Source organism: Petromyzon marinus, unplaced genomic scaffold (assembly GCF_048934315.1).
Source record: "Petromyzon marinus isolate PM22_M1 ecotype Great Lakes invasive population unplaced genomic scaffold, UKy_Petmar_22M1.pri1.0 PM_G_Scaffold_67, whole genome shotgun sequence".
Lineage (NCBI taxonomy): Eukaryota > Metazoa > Chordata > Hyperoartia > Petromyzontiformes > Petromyzontidae > Petromyzon > Petromyzon marinus.
The window spans coordinates 928,475-952,036 of NW_027423021.1; the positions used below are offsets into that span (position 1 = coordinate 928,475).

The 23,562-nt window shown below is 51.5% G+C and overlaps 1 protein-coding gene across 1 annotated transcript in view; it reads left to right on the plus strand.

The window, feature by feature from the left end:
* Window positions 1-3,982: 3,982 nt before the first annotated feature.
* LOC142920129 (ephrin type-A receptor 4-like) overlaps window positions 3,983-23,562 on the plus strand; it is a 30,807-nt gene continuing 11,227 nt past the window's right edge. Inside the window, exons 1-9 of the mRNA XM_076062589.1 lie at window positions 3,983-4,839; window positions 9,183-9,247; window positions 12,400-13,072; window positions 13,678-13,833; window positions 14,771-15,136; window positions 16,995-17,119; window positions 20,530-20,695; window positions 21,597-21,744; window positions 22,026-22,114. Coding sequence (XP_075918704.1) covers window positions 4,731-4,839; window positions 9,183-9,247; window positions 12,400-13,072; window positions 13,678-13,833; window positions 14,771-15,136; window positions 16,995-17,119; window positions 20,530-20,695; window positions 21,597-21,744; window positions 22,026-22,114 — 1,897 coding nt within the window. The 5' untranslated portion in view covers window positions 3,983-4,730. The remainder of the gene's footprint in view (window positions 4,840-9,182; window positions 9,248-12,399; window positions 13,073-13,677; window positions 13,834-14,770; window positions 15,137-16,994; window positions 17,120-20,529; window positions 20,696-21,596; window positions 21,745-22,025; window positions 22,115-23,562) is intronic.

Here is a 23,562-nt window from a genome sequence, read left to right on the forward strand (position 1 = left end):
CACACACAGCTTCAGGATGTGACTATGTTACACACACACAGCTACAGGACGTGACTATGTTACACACACACACAGCTACAGGATGTGACTTTGTTACACACACACACAGCTTCAGGACGTGATTATGTTACACTCACACACAGCTACAGGACGTGACTATGTTACACACACACAGCTACAGGACGTGACTATGTTACACACACACAGCTTCAGGACGTGACTATGTTATACACACGCAGCTTCAGGACGTGACTATGTTACACACACACACAGCTTCAGGACGTGACTATGTTACACACACACACACAGCTATAGGACGTGACTATGTTACACACACACAGCTACAGGACGTGACTATGTTACACACACACAGCTTCAGGACGTGACTATGTTACACACACAGGATGTGACTATGTTACACACACACAGCTTCAGGACGTGACTATGTTACACACACACACACAGCTTCAGGACGTGATTATGTTACACACACACACATACAGGATGTGACTATGTTACACACACATACAGGATGTGATTATGTTACACACACATACAGGATGTGACTATGTTACACACACACACGACGTGACTATGTTACACACACACATAACGTGACTATGTTACACACACACATACACGATGTGACTATGTTACACACACACATACAGGATGTGACTATGTTACACACACACACACAGGATGTGACTATGTTACACACACACATACAGGATGTGATTATGTTACACACACACACAGGATGTGACTATGTTACACACACACACGATGTGATTATGTTACACACACACACAGGATGTGACTATGTTACACACACACACGATGTGATTATGTTACACACACACACAGGATGTGACTATGTTACACACACACATACAGGACATGACTATGTTACACACACACAGCTTCAGGACGTGACTATGTTACACACACACACACATACAGGATGTGACTATGTTACACACACATACAGGATGTGACTATGTTACACACACATACACAGCTTCAGGACGTGATTATGTTACACACACACATACAGGATGTGACTATGTTACACACACATACAGGATGTGATTATGTTACACACACACACGATGTGATTATGTTACACACACACATACAGGATGTGACTATGTTACACACACACATACAGGACGTGATTATGTTACACACACACATACAGGATGTGACTATGTTACACACACATACAGGATGTGATTATGTTACACACACACACAGGATGTGACTATGTTACACACACACAGCTTCAGGATGTGACTATGTTACACACACACAGCTTCAGGATGTGACTATGTTACACACACATACAGGATGTGACTATGTTACACACACACAGTATGTGACTATGTCACACACACACACAGGATGTGATTATGTTACACACACATCACACACACGATGTGACTATGTTACACACACACACAGCTTCAGGACGTGACTATGTGACACACATACACAGCTTCAGGATGTGACTATGTTACACACACACACGATGTGACTATGTTACACACACACAGCTTCAGGATGTGACTATGTTACACACACATACAGGATGTGACTATGTTACACACACAGGATGTGACTATGTTACACACACACAGGATGTGATTATGTTACACACACACATACAGGATGTGACTATGTTACACATACACAAACAGGATGTGACTATGTTACACACACACACAAACAGGATGTGACTATGTTACACACACAGCTACAGGGATGTGATTATGTTACACACACACATACAGGATGTGATTATGTTACACACACACAGGATGTGACTGTTACACACACACACAGCTACGGGATGTGATTATGTTACACACACACATACAGGATGTGATTATGTTACACACACACAGGATGTGATTGTTACACACACACACAGGATGTGACTATGTTACACACACACACACGATGTGACTATGTTACACACACACATACAGGCTGTGACTATGTTACACACACACACACAGGATGTGACTATGTTACACACACATACAGGATGTGACTATGTTACACACACACATACAGGATGTGATTATGTTACACACACACACAGGATGTGACTATGTTACACACACATACAGGATGTGACTATGTTACACACACACATACAGGATGTGATTATGTTACACACACACACAGGATGTGACTATGTTACACACACATACAGGATGTGACTATGTTACACACACACATACAGGATGTGATTATGTTACACACACACACAGCTCAAGTCCCAACTCGACCTGAGACCACACCCGAACAAACATGCAGGCGCTTTATACAGTGAGGGAAAAAAGTATTTGATCCCCTGTTGATTTTGTACGTTTGCCCACTGACAAAGAAATGATCAGTCTATAATTTTAATGGTAGGTTTATTTGAACAGTGAGATACAGAATAACAGCAACAAAAAATCCAGAAAAACGCATGTCAAGAATGTTATAAATTGATTGCATTATCTCTCCCTGTGTAACATTCTTGACATGCGTTTTACTGGATTTTGTTGTTGTTGTTCTGTCTCTCACTGTTCAAATAAACCTACCATTAAAATTATAGACTGATCATTTCTTTGTCAGTGGGCAAACGTACAAAATCAACAGGGGATCAAATACTTTTTTCCCTAACTGTATCTCTCCCCGTGTATCTCTCCCCCCTGTATCTCTCCCCGTGTATCTCTCCCCCTGTATCTCTCCCCCGTGTATCTCTCCTTGTGTATCTCTCCCCGTGTATCTCTCCTCGTGTATCTCTCCCCGTGTATCTCTCCCCCGTGTATCTCTCCCCGTGTATCTCTCCCCGTGTATCTCTCCCCCGTGTATCTCTCCCCGTGTATCTCTCCCCCTGTATCTCTCCCTGTGTATCTCTCCCCCGTGTATCTCTCCCCCTGTATCTCTCCCCCGTGTATCTCTCCCCCGTGTAACTCTCCCCCTGTATCTCTCCCCGTGTATCTCTCCCCGTGTATCTCTCCCCCTGTATCTCTCCCCATGTATCTCTACCCCTGTATCTCTCCCCGTGTATCTCTCCCCGTGTATCTCTCCCCCGTGTATCTCTCCCCGTTTATCTCTCCCCCTGTATCTCTCCCCCGTGTATCTCTCCCCCTGTATCTCTCCCCATGTATCTCTACCCCTGTATCTCTCCCCCTGTATCTATCCCCGTGTATCTCTCCCCGTGTATCTCTCCCCCTGTATCTCTCCCCCCTGTATCTCTCCCCCCTGTATCTCTCCCCCGTGTATCTCTCCCCGTGTATCTCTCCCCCTGTATCTCTCCCCCTGTATCTCTCCCCGTGTATCTCTCCCCCTGTATCTCTCCCCCTGTATCTCTCCCCCGTGTATCTCTCCCCCTGTATCTCTCCCCCTGTATCTCTCCCCCGTGTATCTCTCCCCCTGTATCTCTCCCCGTGTATCTCTCCCCGTGTATCTCTCACACGTACACACACTCACACGTACACACACTCACACGTACACACTCACACGTACACACACTCACACGTACACACTCACACGTACACACACTCACACGTGCACACACGTACACACACTCACACGTACACACACTCACACGTACACACACTCACACGTACACACTCACACGTACACACGTACACACACGTTCACACACTCACACGAACACACACTCACACGTACACACACTCACACGTACACACTCACACGTACACACGTACACACACTCACACGTACACACACTCACACGAACACACACTCACACGTACACACTCACACGTACACACACTCACACGTACACACACGTACACACACTCACACGTACACACACTCACACGTACACACACTCACACGTGCACACACGTACACACTCACACGTACACACACTCACACGTACACACACTCACACGTGCACACACGTACACACACTCACACGTACACACACTCACACGTACACACACTCACACGTGCACACACGTACACACTCACACGTACACACACTCACACGTACACACACTCACACGTGCACACACTCACACCTGCACACACTCACACGTACACACACGTACACACTCACACGTACACATGTACACACACTCACACGTACACACACTCACACGTACACACACTCACAGTTACACACAAGGAGAGAGATGTGTGGAGTGGTTTTGGATGGAGGGAGGTGGGAGGGGAGCCGAAAGCCTCAGCAAACCTTCACTTCTGCCAGGGTTAATAATTCATTGGTGTCTTCTCCAGCTGGGTCAATCATTAATCGTACACACCCCACTCACTCTGACTCATTCCATTCTTTTAAATCCTCTCGCCTGCTCGTCTCCCTCGCAGGAGGAAAAGAGGAGGGTTGGTGAACCGAGCCGATCCATGCATCACCACCACCACCAGCAGCAGCACCACCACCACCAGCACCACCACCAAAAGCAGCAGCACCACCAGCAGCAGCAGCAGCACCACCACCAGTAGCAGCACCACCAGCACCACCACCAGCAGCACCACCAGCAGCAGCAGCACCACCACCACCAGTAGCAGTACCACCACCAGCACCACCACCACCAGCACTACCACCAGCACCACCACCAGCACCACCACCACCAGTAGCAGTACCACCACCAGCACCACCACCACCAGCACTACCACCACCACCAGCACCACCACCACCAACAGCACCACCACCAACAGCACCACCACCACCAGCACCAGCAGAAATGTCCCCAGGCTCCGTCTCCGCGCCCCTCCGCAGCTGCAGGAGTCTGGCTCCATCTCCTGTCGCCGTTGGCATCGTCGCCGTCTTGGCGGTGGCCGCTGCTTATGAAGGTGGGCGCAGCGTTGGTGGTGCACCAGGGGTTGGTGGTACACACACAGCGTTGGTGGTGTACACACAGCGTTGGTGGTACACACACAGCGTTGGTGGTGTACACACAGCGTTGGTGGTGTACACACAGCGTTGGTGGTGTACACACAGCGTTGGTGGTGTACACACAGTGTTGGTGGTGTACACAGTGTTGGTGGTGTACACCACAGTGTTGGTGGTGTACACACAGTGTTGGTGGTGTACACACACAGTGTTGGTGGTGTACACACAGTGTTGGTGGTGTACACACAGTGTTGGTGGTGTACACACAGTGTTGGTGGTGTACACACAGCGTTGGTGGTGTACACACAGTGTTGGTGGTGTACACACAGTGTTGGTGGTGTACACACAGCATTGGTGGTGTACACACAGTGTTGGTGGTGTGCACACAGTGTTGGTGGTGCACCAGGGGTTGGTGGTGCACCAGGGGTTGGTGGTGCACCAGGGGTTGGTGGTGTACACACAGTGTTGGTGGTGTACACACAGTGTTGGTGGTACACACACAGTGTTGGTGGTGTACACACAGTGTTGGTGGTGTACACACAGTGTTGGTGGTGTACACACAGCGTTGGTGGTGCACCAGGGGTTGGTGGTGTACACAGTGTTGGTGGTACACACACAGTGTTGGTGGTGTACACACAGTGTTGGTGGTGTACACACAGCGTTGGTGGTGTACACACAGTGTTGGTGGTGTACACACAGTGTTGGTGGTGTACACACAGTGTTGGTGGTACACACACAGTGTTGGTGGTGTACACAGTGTTGGTGGTGTACACCACAGTGTTGGTGGTGTACACACAGTGTTGGTGGTGTACACACACAGTGTTGGTGGTGTACACACAGTGTTAGTGGTGTACACACAGTGTTGGTGGTGTACACACAGTGTTGGTGGTGTACACACAGCGTTGGTGGTGTACACACAGTGTTGGTGGTGTACACACAGTGTTGGTGGTGCACCAGGGGTTGGTGGTGCACCAGGGGTTGGTGGTGCACCAGGGGTTGGTGGTGTACACACAGTGTTGGTGGTGTACACACAGTGTTGGTGGTACACACACAGCGTTGGTGGTGTACGGTGCTTTTTTCCGGAATATTTTTGCATGGGTTTTTTTTCACGGATTTTCTGTTTACACAGTCACCACATAGTCACTCTGTTTTCTCGTTCGTGTTTTTGTGTTTTTGTGTTTGTTGCGGTTGGACCCGATTCAAGAGCCGAACGGCTCACAGGGGCTATAACCAAAATAAACTGAAACTGAAGAAAAAAAACATCTGATAAACTGAAGGTGACAAAAACACAAAGCGGCTCGTGGCTCCGCACAACGATGGCTCTTTGAAAGCTCCACGTCTCTCTCCGCGTCTCTCTCGTTCCCCGCGGAGTCAACTCGTTCGCCGAGATGGAGCGCTCCGACGGAGCCTTTGACGCTAGCAGGCGAGGCTGCTCGCTTGTTTAGACGACGCCGACGCCGCTCGAAGCGTCTCACCGCGTGCTGAGATGATGCACAGCGAGCGGTGACCACAAACTGATGATGATGATGCCCCGCGTGGCGGCCACGTCCATTCTCGATGTGGGGGTGGGGGTGGTGGGGGAAGCGGAGGACACGGAGGGAAAAATCCACGCGACCACATGAAGAGAGAGTGTGTACGTGTGAGTGTGTGTGTTTGTGTACGTGTGAGTGTGTGTACGTGTGTGTACGTGTGTATGTATGTGCGATAGTGTAGCGGTTAGCGCGCTGCGCTATGAACCTGGCAACCCGGGTTCGATTCCCGCTCACGGCCAACACCAGTGACGATTATTCGAACCGGTCCCGGGCCTCCCTTAGGTCGACTCAGCCTCAAATGAGTACATTGCCACTAGGGAGACAAAGGCGGTCGGGCGTGGTGCTGGCCACCCACCCCCTCGTGTACCGTTTCGGCCTTCATAGGTGCTCGCTAACAGCACTTGCCCCTACAGTCTGTTAAGGCTATATGGGGATCTTTGTCTTGTCTTGTACGTGAGTGTGTCTGTGTACGTGTGAGTGTACGTGTGAGTGTGTGTCTGTGTACGTGTGTGAGTGTGTGTCTGTGAGTGTGTGTACATGTATGTACGTGTGAGTGTGTGTCTGTGTACGTGTGAGTGTGTGTCTGAGTACGTGTGAGTGTGTGTCTGTGTACGTGTGTGAGTGTGTGTGTCTGTACCGGGGGAATCTCCATTTGGTACAGCTATAATGGGAGGCTGATCGATGCCCGGGTGCGGTCAAGGGATGGCTCCCTATTGCTCAACCACGTTATGTATGCTGATGATTTGGTAATAGCTGCTCATTCAGAGGAGGAGTTGGAGACGCTGCTGCTGAGACTGGAGCGTGCCACTAAGAGATGGGGGCCTTACCTTCAGCCACACCAAAACTAAGCACCTGCCTGGATATTTTGTACCATCGGACACTCCACCCCCACAACTCCCAATCGGTGATGGGGCAGTTGTGGAGAGAGTGGAGAGTTTCCCATACCTGGGCAGTGTGCTTATGACTGGCTCCAGTTTAACAGCAGAGGTCTCACTCCGAATCAGTCGAGCGGCAATATCTTTTCATCGGTTGCGTAACGCTGTGTGGAAGCTACCTGGTCTGTCGCTCCGCACTAAGCTTCAGGTCTTCTCGGCCACGGTCATTCCCTCCCTTCTCTACGCTTGCGAAACGTGGACCCCCTTAATGGAGCATTTTCGCCGGTTGAAACATTTAGGCTGGCCTGCCTACGATCCATCCTGGGTTTAACCAGACTGGATTGTGTGAGGAGCTCACAAATCCTTGAAAGATCTGGGCAAGGTCCCATCGATGAGCTCCTCCGGCAGGCAAGGCTGGGTCATGTAGCCCGCATGCCCAGCCACCGCATGCCGAAACAGCTTTTGTTCGGCCGGATCGAGGGGGCTAAACGGGCGCGGCACGGGCTAGAGAGGAGATGGAGTGATGTGGTACGGGAGGACGTGGAGCTGAGTGGACTTGTCGATGACTGGTACCAGCGGTGTCAAAATTGGCCTCTGTGGAGGAGGCTCGTGAAGGACGCTACTGGGCAGTTGGAGGCAGTCGCCCTCCAACAACAACGGAGGGTGGAGGAGCGACGCTCACAACAACGAGCGGAGCGCCGGGTGGCTAAAGCACAGCAGGTTGGCACAGTAGGGGGCACAGGTGGTGCACCAGCCAGTCATTTCGGTCATCTCAGTCAGTCGACCCGTGGCACCTGGGTCTGCCCCGTGACCTGCCAGCGTGGCCTCAAGGTGCACATGGCCTGGCACAAGCGTCGTGGTGATGTCACCACCACTTAGTGGCGAATGGCAGTTGTTGTGTGTGTGTATGTAGCTGTTAGCGCGCTGCGCTACGAACCCGGCGACCCAAGTTCGATTCCCTCTCACGGCCAACACCGTCAGTGACGATTCTCTGAACCGGTCCTGGGCCTCCCCTAGGTCGACTCAAGCTCAAATGAGTAACCTGGTGCGGTGTGTAGTAAACATCGCCACTGGGGAGACAAAGGCGGCCGGGCGTGGTGCTGGCCACCCACGCCCTCGTGTGCCACAGTGCCGGTAGCCTTGGTAGGTGCTGCTACTCGCGAGCAGCAGCAGCACTTGCCCCGGCAGTCCGTGACAGCCGTCGTGTACACGATGGTGGGGATTTTTTGCACGCGGCGTTTTATATTAAATATTTGCTGTTTTTTTTCCAGGATGTTTCTGTTACGCGTTGTCGCTTTAAGATGTTCTGTGTTCATATTTTGTTTGTTGCGGCTGCACCCGACTTGAGAGCCGCATGGCTCACAACGCTATCTCCATAGATATAAAAGGCAAAGTTGTGATTGTGCGTGTCTGTTCAAAATGTTTAGCGTACTTCCCGACATGCAACAAACTGGAAATTTGCCACGTGGGTGCTTTCCAGACTGTACACCATCCTAAAATTATAAAAATACACTTTTGCTTTTTCTTTAGGGGGGTAGCTCAATAATGCATCTATTTTTTTTGCACGTCAAGTGAGCTGTGACGTCAAATCTGTCACGTGACCCGCGCACGTGGAAGCGTAACGCGTTGTAGTGTAGTAACCCGAGTTCGATTCCCGCTCACGGCCACCGCCGGTGACGATTATTTTTTTACCGGTCCTGGGCCTTCCCTAGGTCGACTTGGCATCAAACGAGTACCTGCTCTGCTGTGTGAACATCGCCACTGGGGGGACGTGGTGAATCCTCGTCCCGGGCGTAGCCGGGTAGTACAGCTCGTACCTAACAAACTTGAAACTTCGTCTCTCTCTGTGTGCGCGCGTGCGCGTGTCTCTCCCCCCACCCACCCACCCCGCCGCAGTGGACCTGCTCGACACGGAGACCGCGCAGGGCGACCTCGGCTGGGTCGCCTCCCCGCCCGATGGGGTGAGTCGAGCGTGGAGGCCACGAGACCTCCGTGGATGTTCGGGGGGGGAGGGGCGTCCATAGATGACGTCACGCACTTAGGGGGCGGGGTCAGACATTTGTGACGATGCGTGACGAGAGAGGGAGGTTTGAGAAATGTGACGTCACATCATCAAAATGCGCAACTTTAAATAAATACAGACAACGCTAAGTTGCCTCGGTGGGAGTAGTTATATTGGAGAAACCAAATGACATGTCTCGGACCGCATTCGTGAACACAAAGCAGACCTGAAACACGGTAGGACCAACACCTCGGCCGTGGCAGATCACTGTTATAATTCAGTAGGCTCACATGACATTGACTTATCCAAGACAGAGGTTCTTTGCAAGCCATCTGGCTACCATGAGAGATTCGTTCATGAGTCTATTCACATATACAAACACAGAGACAATTTCAACCGAGAAGATGGATTCTGGCTTAGCAATCATTGGAAGGATTTGATAAACCATTTCGGGTCTTAATTGATTGTTCACGCTTACGGTGGCCTTCAGACCTCATCCATTATTTTTCGTCTCCCCCCTCCTCTTTTCCGAACATAGATGGACTCGTCCTTCTGAACTGCCAAATCGCTCTCCGTGGTGCTAACGTTAAAAAAACGCCACTTTTTTCTAAATTTCTTGCTGTGGTTTTCACACCTGATGATGATTATGTTAGGGTCGTCGGCCCCCGGGATCTCTCCTGCCTGCGACCCTGCCCGCGAAGTACCGACGCCCCCAGACTCTCCACTAGTGTGGGAGCTGCCGCCGCTGCACTCCTCACCGGGCGGGGAAGGGCCGCCGCGCTCCTGTTCCCCCCCCTGGGCTGTCGAGAGTGATGCCTTACCGGCAGGAAACCCAATCTTCCTCGCTCGCCTCATGGTCCTTGTCGTGTGCAGGTCCTCGAGGGTTGGTAGATTGCAGGCAATTACCTTCTCAGCAGTGTGGATGATACGCTGCAGTCTGCTCTTGTCCTTGGCAGTGGCAGCAGCGTACCAGACGGTTATGGAGGAGGTGAGGATGGATTCAATGATTGCTGTATAGAATTGCACCATCATTGTCTTTGGCAGGTTGAATTTCTTCAGCTGCCATAGAAAGTAAATCCTCTGTTGAGCTTTCTTGGTGAGGGAGCTGATGTTCAGTTCCCACTTGAGGTCCCAGGAGAGAATAGTGCCCAGGAAGCGGAAGGACTCTACACTTTTGACTGGGGAGTCTAACAGGGTGATGGGGGTGAGTGGGGCTGTATTCTTCCTGAAGTCCACAACCATCTCAACTGTCTTTAGAGCATTTAGCTCTAAGTTGTTCTGGCTACACCAGGTCACCAGGTTGTCAGCTTCCCACCTATAGTCAGACTCATCCCCACCAGATATCAGCCCAATGAGGGTGGTGTCGTCCGCAAACTTCAAGAGTTTGACGGACAGATGATTGGAGGTGCAGCTGTTGGTATACAGAGAGAAGAGCAGTGGGGAAAGGACGCAGCCCTGAGGAGTTCTGGTGCTGATGGAGCTGGAGTCAGAGACTTGTGTTCCTAGCTTAACGCACTGCTTCCTGTCAGACAGGAAGTCTGTGATCCAGTAGGGCACGTTCAGCTGGAAGAGCTTGTCCTGAAGCAGGGCAGGGATGATGGTGTTGAAGGCAGAGCTGAAGTCCACAAACAGGATCCTAGCGTAGGATGCTGGGGCATCCAGATGCTGTAGGATGAAGTGGAGGGCCATGTTAACTGCGTCGTCCACAGACCTGTTGGCTCTGTAGGCAAACTGAAGGGGGTCCAGGAGAGGGTCTGTGATGGCTTTGAGGTGTGCCAGGACCAGGCGCTCAAAAGACTTCATTACCACAGATGTAAGGGCGACCGGTCTGTAATCATTTAGTCCTGTTGGCCTTAGCTTTTTGGGCACAGGGATGATGGTGGAGGAGTTGAGACAGGCTGGTACATGGCATGTCTCCAGGGAGGTGTTAAAGAGGTAGGTGAACACCGGAGACAGCTGGTCAACGCAGTGCCTGAGGGTGGCTGGAGAGACAGAGTCCGGCCCGGCTGCTTTGCGTGGATTCTGCCTCTTGAAAAGTCTATTAACGTCTCCCTCCTGAAAGGAGAGAGTCGTCTCTGTAGTATGGGTGGGGGATGGGGCCTCTTGAGTGGGAAGGGGTAGTTCAGGACAGTCTAATTGTCTTTCAAATCTGCAGTAGAACTCGTTCAGGTCGTTGGCCAGGCGGGAGTCGTTAGTGGTGTGGGGAGCTCTGGGCTTGTAGTTGGTGATCTGCCTGAGCCCTCTCCAGACAGAAGCAGAGTCGTTAGTAGAGAACTGGTGTTTTAGTCTCTCTGAGTACAGTCGTTTAGCCTCTCTCACCGCTTTGCTAAACCTGTTCTTCGACTCCTTGAATCTGTCTCTATCTCCACCCCTAAACGCTTCCTCCTTCTCCAACCTCAACCTTCTGAGCTTTGCTGAGAACCAGGGCTTGTTGTTGTTAAAGTTCACCCTGTTACGTGTTGGGATACAGCAGTCCTCATAGAAGCTGATGTAGGACGTCACAGCCTCTGTGAGTTCATCCAGACTATTGGTAGCAGTCGTGAACATATCCCAGTCAGTACAGTCTAAGCACGCCCGCAAATCTTCCACAGCCTCACTGGTCCACTGTTTAGATGTCCTCACAGCAAGTTTACAGAGTTTTAGTTTCTGCCTGTATGCAGGAATCAGGTGGACCATGGCATGGTCAGAGTGTCCTAGTGCTGCTCGGGGGACGGCGTGGTAGGCTCTACTGACTGTAGTGTAGCAGTGATCCAGAGTGTTCCCTTCTCTGGTTGGGCATTTAATGAATTGTATGTATTTGGGGAGTTCGTGGCTGAGATTACCTTTGTTAAAGTCGCCAAGTACGATAACCAACGAATCTGGATTTGCTCGCTCCACACTCAGAATCTGATCGGCGAGCATGCGTTGGGCCTCTTTAACCTGAGGACATGGCGGCAAATAAACTCCGACCAAAATGAGCGACGCGAACTCGCGAGGCGAGTAAAACGGTTTACAGGTTATAAAAATTGATTCAAGGAGTGGAGAACAATGTTTCAGAATCACTGTGACATCTACACTCCCCCCCACACTCCCTCCCACACTCCACTCCCTCTCCCCTCATCACGACCGCAGTGGCAGCAGGCTACGAGTGGCCAACGCTCAAGGCCCAGGCTGTACCAGGCGCAGTGCCGCCCCGCCGTGCCCAGGCAGGACAAGTGGCTGCGCACCGCCTGGATCCCGCGCGGCGACGCTCGCCGCATCTTCCTCGAGTTCCGCTTCAGCTTACGGCGCCGGTGCCCCCGTCGCCTCCCGGCCGCCGCCGCCTCCGCCGCCGGCTGCGACGACGACACGTTGGACGTTTACTACCGGGAGTCGGACGACCCCGGCGACGTCGCCGCCGGGGTCTTCGCCGACGACGAGCGGCGGCTCTTCTCCAAGGTCGACGTCGTCGGCTCGGGCGGGTCGGAGGTCGAGGCGGCGGGCGACGTGGGGCCCCTCTCCCGGGGCGGCCTCCGTCTGGCGTTCCGCGACACGGGGGCCTGCGCGTGGCTGGCGTCCGTGCGCGTCTACCGCAGGCGCTGCCCGGCCCTCGCGGTCCGCCTCGCCGAGTTCCCCGACGCTCCGGCCGCCGGCGACGGGCCGTGGGCGCTGTCGGAGGTGACGGGGGCGTGCGTGGGCCACGCGCTCCGGCCCGAGGGGGAGCCGGAGCCGGCGATGTTCTGCAACGCCGACGGCGAGTGGGAGGGCCACCCCGGGAGCTGCGTCTGCCGTGCCGGGTACCAGCAGGCGGGGAACGCCTGCCAAGGTGACGCGTTGGGATTTGTTTTAGTAGATTCATCATCGCTTACCCTCGAGAGAGATGTGGAAAGACCCAGCGGACCTCCCACACACTCACTCGCCCACTCACCCACTCACTCACCCACTCACTCACCCACCCACCTACTCACTCACTCACCCACCCACCCACCCAACCACTTATCCTCCCACCCACTCACTCACTCACCCACTGACTCACCCACTCACTCACTCAACCACTCACCCACCCACTCACTCACTCGCCCACCCACTCACTCACTCACCCACCCACCCACTCACTCACTCACCCAACCACTCACTCACCCACTCACTCACCCACTCACCCACTCACCCACCCACTCACCCACCCACATACCTACTCATCCACTCACTCACCCACTTTCTCACTCACCCAACCACTTACCCACCCACGCACTCTCTCACCCACCCCATCTCATCTCTCTCCCCATCTGCTCATCTCTCTCCCCATCTGCTCATCTCTCTCCCCATCTCTCGCTACTGACAGCACCAACAGTCTGTAAAGGTTCATAATAAAGGTGTTAAACTGAGTCTGTAAAGGCTACAGGTCGGGGGGCGGGACCTTTGTGCGTGCAGTGTGTGAGCAGGGCTCTTATAAGGAGACGGCCCAAGACAGCTCCTGCTCCCGGTGTCCGCCACACAGCACGGGCAGCGTCATCGGAGCGACGTCCTGCACCTGCCACGATGGATACTTCCGGCCCAGCGGCGAGCCCCAGTCTGTGGCCTGTGCAAGTTCGTTCACTATGCGCCATACACTACACTATACACTACTACACTATACACTACTACACTACACTATACAGTACTACACTACACTATACACTACACTACTACACTACACTATACACTACTACACTACACTATACACTACACTATACACTACCTACTACACTACACACTACACTATACACTACACTATACACTACACTATACACTACTACACTACACTATACACTACACTACTACACTACACTATACACTACACTATACACTACTACACTGCACTATACACTACTACACTATACTATACACTACTACACTACACTATACACTACTACACTACACTCTACACTACTACACTACACTATACACTACTACACTATACACTACTACACTACACTATACACTACCTACTACACTACACACTACACTATACACTACACTATACACTACACTATACACTACTACACTACACTATACACTACACTACTACACTACACTATACACTACACTACTACACTGCACTATACACTACTACACTATACTATACACTACTACACTACACTATACACTACTACACTACACTCTACACTACTACACTACACTATACACTACTACACTATACACTACTACACTACACTATACACTACCTACTACACTACACACTACACTATACACTACACTATACACTACACTATACACTACTACACTGTACACTACACTATACACTACTACACTATATACTACACTATACACTACCTACTACACTACACTATACACTACACTATAAACTACTACCCTACACTATACACTACACTATACACTACTACTATACAGTACTACACTACACTATACACTACTACGCTATACACTACACTATACACTACACTATACACTACCTACTACACTACTCTATAAACTCCGTTCCGCCCCCCCCCCCCCCGGCCAGAGCCGCCGTCGGCCCCCAGGGACGTCGTCACCTCGCCGCTCTCCGCCGCCGCCTCGGTGACGCTCCGGTGGAGCCCGCCGGCGAATCCCGGCGGGCGCTCCGACCTCGCCTACTCCGTCGTGTGCCGGCTCCACCCGCCCCCCCTGCGGGGGGGGGGTGGGGAGAGGGGCCAGGAGCCGGCGCCGCCGTGCGGCCCGGCCGTGAGGTTCCGGCCTCCGCTCCCGCTGACGAACGCCTCGGTGGAGGTGAGCGGCCTGCGTGAGAACGCCGCCTACACCCTGGAGGTGCACGCCACCAATGGCGTCTCCCGCCTGAGCGGCGTCCCCTCGGCGTTCGCGGCCGTCCACGTCGCCACGTCACGGGATCGTGAGTCGTCGTCCCCCCCCTCCTCCTCTCGCTCACGGCCATCGTCTTTCTTTTTTTGAAATCTCTTTTTCATCTTTAGATATTTAGTTGCTTTTGTCAAATATTTTTTTTCTATCTTTTTTTAAATGGTTTTTTAAAATATTTTTTTAAAAATACATTCTCCTTTTTTAAAAGCTATAACATGCACATAACATTATAATAATATTATTCTTAAATGCTATGCAAAAACATGATAATTATATTATGATTAAAGACAATGCCGCCTGCATTTGCAGCCAGCCAATCACCGCTCTGCATCTTAGTTGGCCGTCTGCATTTGCAGCCGGCCAATCACCGCTCTGCATCTTAATTATCCGCCTGCCTTTGCAGCCAGCCAATCACCGCTCTGCATCTTAGTTGTCCGCCTGCATTTGCAGCCAGCCAATCACCGCTCTGCATCTTAGTTGGCCGCCTGCATTGGCAGCCAGCCAATCACCGCTCTGCATCTTAGTTGTCCGCCTGCATTTGCAGCCAGCCAATCACCGCTCTGCATCTAAATTGTCCGCCTGCATTTGCAGCCAGCCAATCACTGCTCTGCATCTAAATTGGCCGCCTGCATTTGCAGCCAGCCAATCACCGCTCTGCATCTTAGTTATCCGCCTGCATTTGCAGCCAGCCAATCACTGCTCTGCATCTAAATTGTCTGCCTGCATTTGCAGCCAGCCAATCAACGCTCTGCATCTAAATTGGCCGCCTGCATTTGCAGCCAGCCAATCACCGCTCTGCATCTTAGTTGTCCGCCTGCATTTGCAGCCAGCCAATCACCACTCTGCATCTAAATTGTCCGCCTTCATTTGCAGCCAGCCAATCACCGTTCTGCATCTAAATTGGCCACCTGCATTTGCAGCCAGCCAATCACCGCTCTGCATCTAAATTGGCCGCCTGCATTTGCAGCCAGCCAATCACCGCTCTGCATCTTAGTTGTCCGCCTGCATTTGCAGCCAGCCAATCACCGCTCTGCATCTAAATTGGCCGCCTGCATTTGCAGCCAGCCAATCACCGCTCTGCATCTTAGTTATCCGCCTGCATCTGCAGCCAGCCAATCACCGCTCTGCATCTAAATTGGCCGCCTGAATTTGCAGCCAGCCAATCACCGCTCTGCATCTTAGTTGTCTGCCTGCATTTGCAGCCAGCCAATCACCGCTCTCCATCTAAATTGTCCTCCTGCATTTGTAGCCAGCCAATCACCGCTCTGCATCTAAATTGGCCGCCTGCATTTGCAGCCAGCCAATCACCGCTCTGCATCTTAGTTGTCCGCCTGCATTTGCAGCCAGCCAAGCACCGCTCTGCATCTAAATTGTCCGCCTGCATTTGCAGCCAGCCAATCACCGCTCTGCATCTAAATTGTCCGCCTGCATTTGCAGCCAGCCAATCACCGCTCTGCATCTTTTTTGGGCGTCTCTCGCTGCTCCTGTTCGCCCCGATGCGACCTCACACATCCGTGCACACCGCTTGCAAACCCCCCCAGCGCGCGCGTTACTCCACTACACATGTAACATTATAATTATATTATTCTTAATGCATATACCACTCTAATTATTATTCTTAAAGACAATGCATCATCTGTTATAATTATCATCATCATAGCCATGTTCGCATGTTCACCACAAAGCACCGCGTGTGTGGCTGTTGCAAGTTGAGTTGATTGCTCGCAAAGCGGCGTCCGTCTGCTTGGTGTTTGAACATCTCACCGCAACTCGTATTTCATTCAGCAGCAAGGGGAAACGCACACCGATTGTCACTCACCGCACCTCGAGACGTTGGCCAGGGGGGTAAACAAATGAGTTAGCGCGTGACCACGTGCTGTGATTGCCCGCAGCACCGTCACCCGTGGTGCGTGTCCACACGGAGATCGTCTCTGAAGACGCCGTCCTGTTGACCTGGGCCGAGCCGGAGCAGCCCAATGGCATCGTTATGGACTATGAAGTCAAATGCTTTGACGAGGTGCGTAGCGGCTCGCGATTATCCATTTTACTTGCGCGCGTGTGCGTGTGAATGTGCACGCGCGTGCGTGCTGAGCGGTGGTGCAGCGGTACGCGCAACGCTGCGCTACGAACCCGGCGTCTCGAGTTCGATTCCCGCTCACGGCAACCGGCACCGGTGACGATAATCTGAACGAGTCCTGGGTCTCCCCTAGGTCGACTCAGCCTCAAATTGAGTACCCTGGTGTGGTGTGTAGTAAACATTGTTGTATATATAGGTGTTATGAAAATTGATGAAAATAATGAAAATTAAATGAAATTTGAGATTCGCATAATTTATCCGAAATTATGTTAATCAGTGTAATTATGCGCATAAATTATGCTGATTCGAGAGATAATCGTATTAATTTATGCGAGTGGGCGTGGTTATGATAATGCAGGTCGTTATGGATTATAAGGTCGAGCCTCGGTGACGAGGATTGTGTTATGAATTGGAATAACGCAATTAATCGTATGCAGTGACGCAGGCGTTGTGAGCGTGAATGAGAGAGAGTCGATTCGACTCTGCTCTTTAATTCCGTATTATCGATAAGGATACGATTACTCTCGATTGAACATTATGAATTATGTGTGTTATGGATTATGTGTGGTGATAGTGTACTTATGATAGGTCCCCAGGATTCAGATCTCATACGCAGAACAATATTATGCAGGATTTCAGGAAGAATCACACACAAACGTTCTGCTTTTATCAATTTTATTTCTAGCTAACTTTAATTTTTGGATAATATGAAAACTCAATCTCGGGATTTGGAATTTCAACACAGCGTTAACATGATAACATCACGATTGCGTTGTTTCACCTCGATAGCGGCACCTGTGGTTAATTCCCGACGCGTAACGCAATCGATCGGTTGTTGAGAGAGAGATTAAAAATATGCGAGCTATTCTATCAAACCTTAACTTTATAATATGCAAACTCGTATACTTGAATTGTTACACAATACGGCACTTGGTCTTTGATTCGTATCCAATCCTTAATACATTCTGATATGCGAAGTTATTATGCTTGAAATCGTCAGCACAGTACCACGTTGATGTTCGTTCATTGATTCATAACGATTATGAATTTAAAGCGTTCGACTGAAATACTTCTAATTACCTTATCAACAACACTCGATGGCCGCAATGCTTCGTTACTTGAATTGTCACACAACACAGCATTCGGTCATTGATCATGCGCGGCCCTTAATGCAATTATTGTCACGTTGTTAACAATAGGATGCCTAATTATTATGCAACGCTACTCGTTGAAAGGGCACTCCAACCAGTATTATTCTTGGAGGCACAAATATGCGTTTGAATTCGTTATTTCATTCGTGGATACCAGCAAGATTATGTAGAAAGAAAATATTAACGAACGACTCAAGTATTTCTAATCGACTTCTCAACGCGACTCAATGGGTGGCGATGTTTCCTTTTTAGATCCTTATCTCGGGCCAATCTTTTAATTAATTGTGGCCAGATCCCTGACAGGGAACCGGTTGAGCACGCTCTTCACCCCCGCGAGCGGTGCTCCGTGGTGAGGTGCCAAGAATTAATCCTTCTTAATGGGTCAGTTGGTAATTTATGCGGTTAGAAGTACAGCCCCAGCACAATATTACAGAGGAAAATTATGAACACTCTTAAAAACGATGGATTATTCACTCGGTCGTTGCGATGTTTCCACAATCACGGATGGTTCAATGGCTTGAGGTTTTAGGCTTTGTTAATGGCCCGTGTGTGTGTGTGTTGAATGGTATGAGTGGTGAAAGAGTAGGCCAATGTTCGGAATCGATTCTTTGCGTCAAGCAGACGTCTGGTTTGTCGTGTAGTGGGGGGCAGTGTATCATACGTATCAGTTGATTCTTCTTTCAGTAGTTGGTTCGGACTCGACGGACGTTGGTGAACGAGTAGATACGCTCTTTTGCTGCCCGTGTGCAGGGTGGGGTGGGGGCCACTACTAAGTCCCGTGTGTGGCAGATGGTCCCCGCGATAACGATCTGTTTGCCCTGGCGTGAAATTCCTCTCTCGCGCTCTTTGGGAGAGACAAAGGTGGTCGGGAGCACCTCTTTATACTTTCGACTTATATTTCTCAAATACCATTTGGTCCCATGTTCGCCAAGACTCGTGTTTGTAACTACGTCCTCCCGACACCTCTCGGTTTTACCGAGGTTCGAATTGTTATGATAGAATTATTAAAAAGAAAAATAATTATCATCCTGAGTTTAAGAGGTCTGTTTCTTGATTGTTGGAATCCATATCCCTTGGTTCTGTAAGGTTCTATAATGGAATGTCGTGTAAGGTTAACACGTTGTTATTATTAATATTATATTGCAATTTTCTTTAAAACTGTCTTTGCCTGGTTGCCGTGTGTGGGGTGGGGTGTGTCTCCTCATCAAACCCGGCTGGCTTTTCCAGATGGCCCCTTGTGATAAGGTGTAATTCCTGCTTCTCCGCGCTGTGAGAGGGACAAAGGTGGTCGGGGTTGCTTGGGATATTGTTTAAATTCTTTTGCAAGTTTACCCATTGTCTCATTCCTTCTCGATAACCTTTGATGTGACTCGGTATTCCTGCTCCAAGCTTTGTTTTAACAGTAAAAGTATTAAAGGTGAAAATCATTTGATAGCGAATTAATCATTGGATAATAATTCACTGATGTGTCTGGTGGCCTGTTCTTAATTGGAGTGAGCGTTAGGATCGCTAATTCTATCTTATTCTTGTTGTTGCCTTTTTTTTTACTGGCAAATAAGGAAAAGAATATGTATACGATTTACCCTGTTGGCGTCTCCGTGTCTACTCTCTTGGTGTTCTGACCTCGGAGGGACCTTTCCTAAGGGCCCATCAAAACTCTTGTTCACCTGGAGATTTTTGCCGATAGCTGTTACATCCTCGCCTTGAGAGTTTTATTATTTCTTTATATATATATGGCCTGTTTATGACCGACATCTGGTTTTTCGTGTTTCTGGCTTACGGGTTTTATTCATTAAAAAATATAAATTGTTTGTCACGAAAGAAAGGAAAAAGAAATCTAGGTGTATGCATCCGTAAAATATTCTTATGGATATTAATTGTGGAAAAAGGGCCGTATACAACAACATCACCACTGTGGATACAAAGGCGGCCGGGCGTGGTGCTGACCACCCACCCCCTCGTGTGCCTCCATAGGTGGCCGCTAACAGCACTCGCCCCGACAGTCTGCTGACACTATACGGGGGTTCTTTGTCTTTGCATTAGCAAGTGGAGGGCAGTAGAGTTAACACAACAATATGCTGTGAACCACGTGACCCAGGTTCAATGGGTCTCTGTGGGATGAGTCTGAACCCATCCCCCCCCCATCTGTACCCCCCCCATCTGTACCCCCCCCCCCCATCTGTACCCCCCCCCCACCAGGATGACGACGACGAGAGAGAGGTAATGAGGCTGATCTCCAGCGTGCCGAGCATCACCGTGACGGGGCTCCGGCATGCCGCGGTTTACTCACTGCAGGTCCGCGCTCGCAACGCCGCCGGCTACGGAGACTACAGCCCCACACTCCACTTCCAGACGTCTCCCGCACGTGAGCAACAACACCACCATCCAATCACCACCACCCAATCACCACCACCACCCAATCACCACCACCACCACCACCCAATCACCACCACCACCCAATCACCACCACCACCCAATCACCACCACCACCACCACCCAATCACCACTACCACCCAATCACCACCACCACCCAATCATCACCACCACCCAATCCAGCCACCACCCACCACCACCAGCCACCACCACCCAATCACCACCAACCAGCATCAACCCTACCCAACCACTACCCAACCACTACCCACCCACCACCAACCAGCACCAACCCCACCACCACCAACCACCACCAACCCCACCACCACCAACCCCCAACCACCACCCCACCACCACCAACCAGCACCACCACCACCCACCACCAATCACCACCCACCCACCACCAACCACTACCAACCCCACCACCACCAACCACCACCCCAGCACCATCCCCACCCAACCACTACGCCGCCACCACCACCACCCCACCACCACCACTCACCAGCACCACTCACCAGCACCATCCCCATCATCTCAGCACCATCCCCACCCAACCACTACGCCACCACCACCACCCATCCACCACCACTCACCAGCACCATCCCCACCCAACCACTACGCCACAAGGACCACCACCACCACCACCCACCACCACCACCACCACCACTCACCAGCACCATCCCCACCCAACCACTACGCCACCACCAACCCCACTACCAACCTACCACGACCCCACCAACAGCACCACCACCCCACCCCTCCTGTCTGTTGTAGTTGTTGTGGTTGTTGTTGTAGGTGTTGTCCTGTTGTTTGTTGTTGTGTTGGTGGTTATTGTGGTGTTGTTGTAGTTGTTGTGTTTGTTGTTGTGGTTGTTGTGGTTGTTGTGGTTGTTGTAGTAAGTGAAGGATGTGTTTGTAACTCTTTCCCTCCCCCTCCCCCAGCACAAGCGACTCAGGAAGTGACCCTCTGGGCCTCCTTGCTGTCCGCTGGCCTCGTGGGGCTGATGCTGCTCATCGCTGCTGCCTGCATCATCGTCAAGAAGAGGTGGGGGGGGTCACACTGGGGGGGGGGGGGTCACACTGGGGGGGGTCACACTGGGGGGTCACACTGAGGGGTCACACTGGGGGGGGGTCACACTGGGGGGGGTCACACTGGGGGGGGGTCCCACGGGCGTTCTGAGTGTTCCCACGTGATCTGGCTGCACCACCAAGAGGCAATCTCCCTGAACGTTGGGTAAGAGGCGGCACCCTCCAGAGCGAACTCGCTTCTTCAGCACTGCCGCCGCCGCCGCCTTGATGGCTGCGTGCATCGCGTTGCGTTTGAAGGAGGAGGAGCAGGAGGAGGAGTGGTCACTGGCAAGCAGCAGAGTCGGAGCCTCGCGAAGAGAGACGACCTCGCTTCTACAGCGTGCGGGGTAAACGCTGCTCCACCTCGCACGCACAGACACACACACCACCTCTAAAACACACACACACACATCTCATACACACACACATCTCTCATACACACACACCACTCACACACACACCTCTCACACACACACCTCATACACACACACCACTCATACACACACATACACACACCACTCATACACACACACACACCACTCATACACACACACCTCTAATACACACACACCTCTCATACACACACACACACCTCTAATACACACACACACACACCACCTCTCACACACACCACTCCTCATACACACACACACCACCTCTCATACACACACACACACCTCATACACACCACTCCTCATACACACACACACCACTCATACACACACACACCACTTCTCATACACACACACCTCTCACACACACACCACCACTCATACACACACACCACTCCTCATACACACACACACACCTCACACACACACACCACTCATACACCCACACACACACCACTCCTCATACACACGCACACACCACTCACACACACACACCACCCCTCATACACACACACCACCCCTCATACACACACACACACCACCCCTCATACACACACACCTCTCACACACATACACACACACCACCCCTCACACACCACCCCTCACACACCACCCCTCATACACTCACAACAACAACCGCCATTCGCCACTAAGTGGCGGTGACGTCACCACGACGCTTGTGCCAGGCTATGTGCACCATGAGGCCACGCGAAGTGTCGAACGCCCACTGGCAGGAGGTCACGGGGCAGACCCAGCAGGTGCCACAGGTCGACTGACTGAGATGACTGGCTGATGCACCACCTGTGCCCCCTACTGTGCCAACCCGCTGTGCTTTAGCCACCCGGCGCTCCGCTCGTTGTTGTGAGCATCGCTCCTCCACCCTCCGATGTTGGTGGTGGTAGTGGTACGCCACTCAAGACATTGATGCATGCACAAGTCGCTCTCCGCTCCTCCACTATTGAGAGACAGTGTTCTTCCTCTTCCCACGAAGAGGTGGCAAAAACCCCACCTGCCACCAGCACACCAACCACAATCACCGTTACCGCCATTGCCATCTTCACCCTCGAGCAACGGGGACGGAGCGAAGCGCGTGACAACGAGCGTGCGACTGGGAATCATGTCGCAGCTGGAGAGGGCGGTGTGACCTGGCCTTGACCAGGTCACTAAAGCAGAGATGTAGGTCTTGCTGGAATTCCCTACACATCTGCTGTAGCAGACGGACAGAAAATATCGCATCTGTGCAGGACCGCCCTTTCCTGAAACCGCATTTGGGCTCCGCAAGCCTCTCCTCAGCGTGCCTGGCAAGGCGATGTTGAATAATCCTTGCCAGGACCTTTCCCGGCACACTGAGGAGTGAGATGCCCCTGTAGTTGTTACAGTCTGTGCGGTCCCCCTTCTTAAAG